This window comes from Dipodomys ordii, unplaced genomic scaffold (genome assembly GCF_000151885.1).
Source record: "Dipodomys ordii isolate 6190 unplaced genomic scaffold, Dord_2.0 Scaffold93, whole genome shotgun sequence".
NCBI lineage: Eukaryota > Metazoa > Chordata > Mammalia > Rodentia > Heteromyidae > Dipodomys > Dipodomys ordii.
In genome coordinates this window covers 1,721,082-1,731,958 of record NW_012267309.1, presented here as the reverse complement: position 1 = coordinate 1,731,958, position 10,877 = coordinate 1,721,082, and the positions used below count along the sequence as shown (strand labels likewise).

The window sequence follows — 10,877 nt, the reverse complement described above, 5'->3', positions numbered from 1 at the left end:
CCAATAAACCACCAGAAAACCGGAAGTGGCGCTGTAGCTCAAGTGGTAGAGCGCTCGCCTTGAGCTGAAGAGCTGAGGGACAGCGTCCAGGCCTAGAGTTCAAGCCCCACTGCCGACAAAAGAAAAAGAAAGAAAGAAAGAAAGAAAGAAAGAAAGAAAGAAAGAAAGAAAGAAAGAAAGAAAGAAAGAGAAGCAGAGGAATGAGACAAAGTATAAAACCCAGGAAAATCACTAAAATGGACTATGGACAAAAACAATTGTAACAGCAACAAAAAATGACATACTGACAGAAAATACTAGGGTTAGTGCTTGAGTGGCTGAGCACTCGGCCGGCTATCATAATACCATCATACACCAAAACATTTTACTCATTCTCCCACCTAAGTCTTTGGAATTATCAAGAACCAGCAGAATCTAAGTGTTTTCTTGGCTTTATTCCTTGGAGCTTGCTGGTACCAAACTGACCTAACCCAGGTTCACCTCCTTAGCTTATGCTGACGGAGAAATTCAAAAGCAGAAATCATACAATCCAATGCACATCCCTGGGGCCACAGTGTTGCCATCAAATTCAGCTAGAGATGTTGAAACAGTCACAGCACATCCACCAAGTAGATGAAATTAATGAGAAGTTTCAAATAAAACTAAAATGTGAAATATATGGAGTAATACGTCGGCAAGCAGTAAGTATGTTCTTAAATGGCTAAACATATAGATACCCTAAGACCCAGCAATCCCACTCCTTGGCATTTAACCAATAGATTCCAATGCCACACCAAACATACCAGCACCACCTTCTTCTCCCCAGCATTGTTTACCATAGCCAAGATGTGGAATCATGTGTCATTCAGTGGATGAATAGTTCACAAAATGTAATTATATATATATATACATATATATACATATATATATATATACACACACACATATATATGCAGAGAATGGAATTCTAATCATCCATCGAAAGAATGATATTTTATCTTTCATAAGAAACTGAAAAGAGTTGGACAAATTATATTAAGTGAAATAAGCAAGAGCCATAGAAATATAGGTTGCATATTTTCCTCATTTGTGGCAATTAGAAGGAGCTTATAAATGTGCAAGTAAACAGAATGGATGATACATCTATACATATATATATATACATGCATATATGCAGGCAAACACACATACACAACGGCTCATGATAAAATATGTGGGAATGTAGACATTCACTCAAGCCAAAGGAAGATATGCGAAGGATTGGTTGACATAGGCTCAATAGCCATGTGCATATCATCATATAAAATAATCTGTTATGAAATGAACTCAAAAGGAATATAAGAAATAGCTTTTTGCTGCTGCTGCTGTTTTTGTTTTCTTTTCCTTTTGTGTTGTTGGTTTGTTTTGGGGATAACAAGAGGGGGATAGGAAAAAAGGTGGAATATAGAGTGAACAAATACCACAGTGGTACTTATGAGACACTATGTGGAAACTGAACTGTACACCTTGTGGGTGGGAGGGAAAACGTGGGAGAGGGTGAGGGAAGGGGGAAACATGGTTCAAAAGAATTTTACTCATTACCTGATTCATGTAACTGCAACCCCTGTGTATAGCAAATCTATCATAACAATAAAGAAAAATAGGTCTGGGGAGGGGCAATTCCCCAAGGTCCTTCACTGTCCAAGTTGTTTCTTGGATAAGCAAACTACCAAGGGCTTACAGACAATGGGTAGCTGCTCATATTGTAGAGATGACCTCAAGTTTCGTGATGCATTCCCAACAGTAAGAAGGAGAAAACAATACACCAGGACTCCGAGGCTGTGAAGAAAAGGGGATAAATGCAGCTGCCTGACACCTGGATTTTAACCCTGAATTTTACATCCTGCTTAGTTTATGTCCTTTGAAAGTACTTAGCCTCACCTTTGACACTTTCTGGGCCTTAGTTTCTTCTTGTGGAAAACAGAGACAACAGTGCTGGACTTATTGAGCTATTAAGACTGAAAAAGGAATGAACATCTGTAAAGGACTTTGAACAGTACATTGCATGTAAGTCAATGCCATTAGTAACACAGGGTGGTGAGAAATAAATCCTTTAGTAGTAAAAAGATGGTTTTAAGTGGCAAGCAGAAAAAGAATTTAGCAACTTAAGCCTTTTGAGCAAAAACAAAATCAATACCCTGACCTAAACAAGTACCCCCACCCACACACAGAGACACACAGCCCTGAGGTTACATAGAATCAGTAATGTGATGAAAAACTCTTCATCTTCTCTGATCTGCAGATAGAAATGAAGGATAAAGTACCATATTGAAGTCCTACCAAACTTTTCTAGTTTGCAAAGGAACCAGAATATAGAAGTACGAAGGAGAAAGCCTATTCCATCTTATCAAACTGTTTTTATGATTGCAGTTTCTTCCACAAGTGAAATCCTCAGTCTAGGCAGGAGACTGTACTTCCTTCTCAGGTCTACCTGCTGTCTGCTGCTGTGACACACAGAGACACTCAGAGGAGTGTAACACCCAGCAGGTGTGATTAATATTAATAGAGCATGTGTTTCTTCGGAGAGATGGAAATGAATGAGATCATGGAAGACAGGTGACCCTAATGGGTAGGCTGTCATCCTGTCCCCTCTGGACAGACTCACATAACAGAGACACAAGCCCTTTGGACTGCCTCCTTCCTCTAACACGAAGCTTAACAAATTTCCCCTGTCCATGGAGGACCAAGAGCAAGATCCCAATATGGGAAGACTCACAGCAGAGCCCAGACATACAATGAATGATCAGAAGGGGTATGTTTACTGAGTCTCATGGTATAGGGCAGGGATGGAGACAGGGAAGGAATTTCAGGCCACTTCTGAGACACACACACACACACACACACACACCTCACAAGGTGGAATCAATTTCATGCAATGGCAGGTTACTGTAGTAGACCTGTGGTTCTATGCGGTTGTCTGATTGCAGATACCATGAAGGGTGCTCTGCAGAATCTGCTCCTGTCCATGCTATCTCAATACTGTAAGAGACTCGGTTGACAGCCCTCATGTCACTGTGAGGCAAATGTTGAGGATGAGGTTCAGGTGTAAGAGCAGGGACCACATGCTCCCCCTGAGCTTCAGAACACTTGCTACTGCCCTGAGTGAAGATAGGAAGGGGGCCTGCATTTGGGTCAAGGGCAGAACATGTATTTGCAAAGCTCCAGAATACCTGTCACTGAATACCTGACATCTACTCAAACTATGCCACCATTCATTAAGCAAAGTCCTTCACACATACTGACTATAATCCTCACAGCTCCTGGAGTTAGCTGAGTTGCTCCAGTTCACAGGAACACCAGGCTCAGAAGTTAGCAAAGCTTGCCCAGACTCACAGAGCTCACACAGACTCAGGCACAGCAAGAGCAGACTGGCTCCTAAATCTGTAAGTTCCCCTGGTCCACACTGCTCCTTGAGGAACCTGATACCCACTGAGAAGTGCTGAAGGCGGGACAACTCTTCAGATTTCTCTTCTGCACAGGACAGTACTGAGGTTTTCACCAAGGGGACCCAAAGGAAAGATCATCCTAAAAGCACCATTGCAGTGTCTGCCTTCGGCTGGGCTCTGCCTCCTCCCTGGCAGCACAGCCACTGCTCATGGCATGCTGCTGAGAGGGGCCTGGGACTGTTCACCTGAGCTCCCAGACACTTCTATGCCACAGATGAGTAGATTTGGGTGTCCTCACAGCAGAGGCCATGAGCTTCCTTCCATGTTTCAATTATAATCTTGCCTCTGATACTACAAGTGTTTCCCACTGGGCTCATGAAAAAGCCACAGCTGGCAGGAAGTTTCTAGACCACAAATCCCCAAGTTGATTTTTGTCACTTGTTCCCTGCGACTTGCATGTATGGCAGCTGAGTCTGTACACACAGAGGGGCTGAGGCCTGCTGTGCTGTGGTTATAAAGTAAGGTCCTACCCAGGAAAACACCAGATTTGTAACAGAATTGTAACAGGCCCCAGGTTGTCAAGAATAACACATTGTAATATAATCATTGGCCTGCAAAGGAGCTATTCTCCAAAACCAGAACATGGCCTCACATGGGCAAATTTCTCAACGACTCACTCATATGATACCAACAAACATACTTATGAATATTTCATAACTGTTGTGGTGCTATAATAAAATAGTCAGAATGAATCATTGAAAGGAGGATAAATTTTGGGTACACAGATTCTCGAGATCCAGTCCTGGGCCACGTGGCACTATTTGTCTTGTACTTGTTGTGGGGCAGTGCATCATGTTGGAGAGTTTGTAGTAGATGATTCCTCCCCACCTCATTGTGGTGAACATGAATAAAAAGAGTGTCCATAGTGCAAGCATCCCTTTAAGAGGCTTGTTTACAGTGTGCTAATTCCCTCCCACTAGGCTCTACCTAGCTGGCTCCCACAGCTGCCAATCACAGTTTTACCTAAGAACCAAGCAAGATCAAAAAGAAGGCATGCATGAGACAGTGAGACACTGAAGATCCAAACATAATATAGTGCTCCTATCCTCCAAAGCTTATGTCCATGAACCAGTGACAAGTGTGGTCACCAGTGCCTCATACTTTGAAGAAACCTCTTACAATATTTACAACAGATTGACAGGCAGACACACACACAGACACAGAAACACAATCTCAGTGTTCTTCTAAATACACAGTAAGAGATATAAGAATTCCTCTGGGAAATAAAATTGGTAACAACATAGAGAAACCAAACATGTAGCAATTCATGAACATACAAGTATTCCTCCTATATTTTACCCAAAACTTAAACCAATTTCAAATCCACAGAAAAAATGAACATTTTCTTTATCAGATCCATTAGCATATGCACAGATTTCTTCTAAGTTTGGCATGATATACTTTCAGGTCTGAATGAAAAAGTTCTGGAAAAATGTTAAAAACTGACTTGCAAGCATCATATCTGAAAGATAAGCTTATAAACATAGGATATCACATCCTATAAATACATACACTTGTTATTGTGACTTACAATATTCTGAACGGTTTCAGACACATCATCAGTCACACATGTAAATGCACACATTTTCTTCTCACTCTCAATTTCAAAAACATAAAGTTAAATAATTTCTCAAGTAATGTCCTAAAACACATATAGAAAATCATCCAAGTTCTGTGAAATGTAACGGTCGCCAGATTGTCAAGAATAACACATTGTAATACAATCACTGACCTGCAAAGGAGCAGGTCATGGCCTCACATGGGCAAATACGCTCAAAGACTCTGAATACATAATAAATGTTACAGAACTATCACATGAGTTGCACACAATCCTTTTGATCAACTACTAAACACCAGGCTTGATTTTCACCACACTCTTGCATCCATCGGAAGCCAGTCATGCTGTGACAACTTCAGTCTCAGTTAGAGCCGCTTATGAAATTCTGCAATGGCATCAAGAGCACTGATGACTACAGGGAGACTCTGGATGCTGATAGATGTGCTCACTTCCATAAGGATAAGTGCACCAAGCAGGTCTGTCAGACCTTCTATCACTGTGCAATGAAAGGAGCTACTGTTTAGCAGAACTGGACATGGATTTTCAAGCACAGCAGCCATTTCCCTCAAGCTTCTCCCTTCTTGAGTCTGTGAGAGATATTGAAGGGGCCATGCCTGCAGGCTTACAACACATTATTACCCTGCATCCTCTAGTCGAAGGCCTACGATCCCACCGAAAAATGAGATCGCAGGGTTATGGCACTCGCCAGTACCCATGGTGCACAAACTGCCAGGTAGCTGGCCGGGATCAAAGGGCACCGAGTCCCACAGGCCACGGGCTACTGCCACCACCCACGGACACAGACAGGGATGCTAAAGGCTCACAGGCTGCTGACACCACGCAGACACGGGATGCTAAAGCCCCAGGGCAGAACACTGCAGCAGCGCACTCACAAGCTCAGGGAGACTGAGCCCTGAGCTGCAATTACACGTGTTTTTATTAACAGACTGGACATCACCATCGGAATGACATCATCAACGCTCGCTCCTGTGCATAATGTTCCCCAGTGAGGGGCCAGGCTCGCGCCTGCGCATCTCCACCAGGAAGTTGACAGTTGAAGGTGGAGCATCAGAGCGCCTCCTTGGGCGCATGCGCAGCCCTCGTGGATTCATGCCACAGCCCACCCTGGAGGCCCCTCCCAGAACGTGGGCTGTCACCCTTCCTTAAAACAGCCGGTCACACATGCACACTCCTGATTTCCAAACTCACCAACCTGACACCCCTGCACTGCACGCCACCCAACTCCAAATTCCTCTTAAGACCCCTCTGGCACCGAGTTTCAGACCCGGGCAACACTGTGTTCCTAGAGCTTTTCATACTACAGCTTTGCTCTGCTATGTACATCTCCTCCACACAGGGATTCCCCAGTAAATGTGGATGCTCTCACAGTTTAGTGACAGCTTTCCTCAATTTGAAAGCCTTGGCAAATGTTGGTTGATTTCATGTGGTATGGGGTACCTTTTAATTGCTGTCTCTCATTCCAAACCTCTCTTTCCTTCACTCCCCTTTACTCTCTCGCTCCCTCCCTCTCTGAGACATACTGCAAAATTTCAGTCAGAAATGTGAAAGAAAAACACCTGTCCTGAGTTACTAACCCTTTCAACACCAGCACTCCCCTGTCAGGGCCCTGCAGATTCCTCTGATTTCTCATTCCACGGGCAGCAGCAACATCCTCAAGCTATCCCCAGCAAGGTATGCCCACTGCAAAGCTCCAAGGACAAAATAGAGCCTCTTACTATGGCTAGTCCCCTCTGAGAGGGCAGAGGGGCTCTGTCTGCTGAAACTCGGCGATGCTTCTCCACCAGTGCACTGTCACTGGCATTTCCTCCCTGGCATTCAACATGGCTCGAGGCATTGCCTCTGCGTGCAGTGATTTCACAACTTATAGCTGAAATAATTTCATTATATCTGCACATCTCTACCCCAAGTAAGGTCTCAGGAGACTCGTACAAGGAAGCGGCCAAACAGAGCAGAAAGGTAGCTACATATAAGAAAGCAATTATTCCATGTGACAGAAGACTGAAGCCTACACGGAGGTATGCATATGGGCAGCCTCTGTGTGTCCTCACCCCTGCCACTGTGACCAAACACTGTGCAGGCGTTTGATGGAAATATGCACAGGTTGATTCAAAAATATAGGTGGTTTGAAACAGGATATTAGAGAAGCATTGAGACATGGAGCTACACAAGTGTCCCAATCCAGGGAGACCCCCCACCACTACCCTGGGGGCTTTGGACTTGAGATGCTCCACCTTCCATTCCCGCCTGGCCCCTGTCACTCTTCATACAACACCCATTTTGGTCAAAATATCTCAGCCAACAGTGTTCTGTTTCCAAGAAAGGTCACAAAGTGGAACAGTTCTTCTGGACTTTTCTTCCCTTCCCATCTGTAGGGTGCCAGCAAGGAGTGAAGTCCATCATGTAGCATAAACTTTCCTTTGGGATTTTCCCACATACTCATCCTATGTCTCGTTGTACATTTTCGAGCAATGTCTTTTGGTCTTGGCATAAACTGTGAGTATTAAATTCCTGTGAGTTGGACATTGAAGAACTGCAATTGTCACAAGATGCAAATGAGAACACAAATTTTTAAGAGTTCTTAAAACCATTACTCTTCAGATATACTCACAATTGGTGCTTAACTGATTGCTACGCAAGTCTTAAAACCCAACTTTATCACAAATTCACACTTCCAATTCATAGTTACTGTTCTATGGATACAAAAATCTGTAACTTGGGTGAACCTTCAAGAAATATTATCAGACCCTCACATTAACCCAAACTTGGACAAAAATCATCTTTTTCCCCCTTTCTATTTGGCAGAAGTAGGACTGGAACTTAGGGCCTGTGTATTGTCTATGGGTGTCTTTTTGCTTTACCACTAGACACTGCCCCACTTCTCACTTTTTGGAGTAGTTTATTGGAGAGTAGAGTCTCTGCCTGGGATTGCTTTGAACTTTGATCCTGACATATCAGCCACCTGACTAGTTTGGACTACAGGCCTAAGTCAACAGCAACTGGCCACAAAATCATTTTATCCTTATAGGTGTTAATGGTATGAACACATGGGCATTGTCTAGACATGATAGGAAGACAAGTACAAAACATATTTAGAAATAGAGATGTACGATTCCCTGCTGCAGAGACCATCACATATGTACCCTGAAGTCACATGGCTGTGAAAGGTGTGGTTAGCTGTCCCAGCAGCACTTCAGCACAGAAGATGATGAGAGAAGCACTAGCTCAGCTAAAGATCAAAACACAAAACTTCACCTATGCGTCTCACTGGGTGTGTGTGGCTCCACCACCATCGTAGCGTGAACACAAACAACAACAAACTAAAACAACTTGATGCCAAAGACAAGACATCAAGTCATTAATATCACCCATGCAACAATGAAATCGGATTCCAAAGAACAAGTGTATGTGATGGAGACAAGCCATTGAGAATCCAGTGAGCAGTGTGGCCAGGATCCCAGGGGACAGCTCCCACTACCATGTGGAGGACACAGAGGAATGAGTACTAGGGATGGGTGGGTGGAAGCCTGGATCTTCTCAAACTACACAGACATAAGAAGGATAGAGAATTTCTAATGTTTGCATAAAAAGGAAAAGAGAAATATGAAGCATCTTTACCATAGGGCAAGAGTAGGTTTTCTGCCTCCCTATTTCTCAGAGCCTTCTCTACGGCTATGAAGTCTAGAGGCTACCATGGATATTTCATATTTTTAAATCATCTTTAGCCAGAATTATGTGTGAGTAAGGACGATGTATACACATTATGTATACATACACATTATATAAACACATGATGTACACATGCAAATAGACATATGTATTGGCAAACCTGAGCTTAAAGACCGAACTTATGAACCCATTGAAATGGTTCAAGAATCTACTCATGCAGAAGGACATCGGGTGGGATGAAGGAAAGAAAACCAGGCTTATGGATGAAGACATGAAGGAAGAAAACATCAGCAAAACCATTGGCCTCTGCGTGTGAGAGCGAATATTCAAGTTGCCTGGGCACCCACCAGTCATCTTGCCTCTGTATTATTATTTAGAGGGAACTGAGGTTCTGGCCCACCTGCCACAGCCCTTAATGGAATGTCTGTCAACTCCCCACCCAGCCCTCCTGGGTCTCTGCCCCTCCCCCACTGTAGAATGCCTTGACCCCCACATTCTACTGCTATTTACATTTAAACTTTCCCCAGTTGTACTTGGACCCTGAGAAGCAACTGGAGCCACGTTGCTCTCTGGGTTCTCCACTTGACTTTCCTCCCTTCGAAGGCTGCCAGACAGCTGTGGGCGCTGTCCAACCCTGTGGGGATGGCTTCAGATGGAGGTAAGCCTGAAGGGCAGGGCCAGAACCTCTAACCCCCAGCTATCCCTGAAAGGTTTCTGGAGTTTCAGTTTGCCGCCACACTCCCACCTTGAGTTATGGAGCTGTAGCTTACCAGCAGAGCACTGAACTTTCCCAAGATCATCTAGGTGACTCAGGAAAGTATGGTAATTTAAACATGGCTCCCAGGGGGTCATCATAAGGGCCCAAGGAATATGGTCTCTTAGTCGAGGCTGCAGATCATTCCACTGGCCTCAGGCCAGACCTGCTGGTCTCTTCCCATCCACAGGGGACTTCTATGTTAGTCCAGGTAACTCGTGCCATTCAGCACAAAGGGACAGGGCAGCCTGGACACTTCAAGTGACACACAACTTGTGCTGCACACACTTGGCGACTATCATCCCTTTGATACAAAGAAGCCTTCTGATTTTCTGTTTTGTCAACAATCTCTGCCCTTTAATTGTCTGTGGACATGAAGGCTGGGCCCATCTCCTCCAGCTGGTATTTCATGCATAGGGAACTGATGTGGACTGCTGCCGACTTTCCTTTTGTAGATTCTAGGGTTGTCTTTCTGAAGAGGTCAGAGGGAACACCACTTAGTGGGGAGGACATTCTGCTGTTACTCTTGTCATTCAAGTTACAGCAGGTGACCTGGTGGTTAGGTGTAGCACCTGAGCACCTAATTTTCTTCACAGAGGCTACATGAGGGCATGCAGAACATGCTGTACTCTAGATCACTGTTGACCCTGTGTATCTGCTTCACGCCTGGATCCTTGTTACCCAATCCATGATAGAACTGAGGGCAAAACAGAAAAGTGACACATTTCTGATGTGACAAAGTGACTATGAAAATCTCTAGACTCTCCCATTATTGACTCACTACTCCTCATTCCCTGAGCGTTCTGGTCCTCTGCAGCCATGCCTGGCTGTGCAAGGACAAGATATCAGCCACACATTCAATGGTTCTGTGAAGGAAGGGACAAGCAATTACATAGGAAAGGCCTGGTGAGCAGCCTCTTCCCTTACTGTTTATCCAGGAAGGTGCTAATGTGAAGTGGGTTGTGGGTTGTGTTATGAGAATACCTCTAGACTTCCAAAGCTGCTAGGTGAGAGATTTCATTCAGTGCTTTTGTTTCTGGTGGTAGGTAAGAGACAAAAGGAGAGGTTTATGGAGAGCATCAGGAAAAGGAAGGCTGAGGGGCTAAAGGGGCAGCTTTTGAATCTGATACCTCCTTAGAGAAGATTTGGGAGTAGCACTGCCGATGGACAGGGTCTCCTGCACAACAGCAAGCATGCTGAGTGGATCATGCTGCTAAACAGGGACAAATTAACGCTTTTCTAGGGAACGGCCTTCAGGGACATGGGCTGTCTGCCCAGAATGCCTGAAGGAGACCCACAGAAGCAGAAGAAGCTGAGGGGTTAATCGCAGCACACACAGGTGCAGGGGTGTTGTAGAACAGGAGAAAGTCCTCGGCAGGATTAATCTTCAAAGAGAGACACACCATGGCATGCA

At 44.4% G+C, this 10,877-nt stretch overlaps 1 protein-coding gene across 1 annotated transcript in view; it reads right to left on the bottom strand.

Annotated features, from left to right (window-relative positions):
* Positions 1 to 5,996: 5,996 nt before the first annotated feature.
* LOC105993188 (spermatogenesis-associated protein 31-like) overlaps positions 5,997 to 10,877 on the bottom strand; it is a 37,114-nt gene continuing 32,233 nt past the window's right edge. The window contains exon 4 of the mRNA XM_013026370.1: positions 5,997 to 6,184. Coding sequence (XP_012881824.1) covers positions 5,997 to 6,184 — 188 coding nt within the window. The remainder of the gene's footprint in view (positions 6,185 to 10,877) is intronic.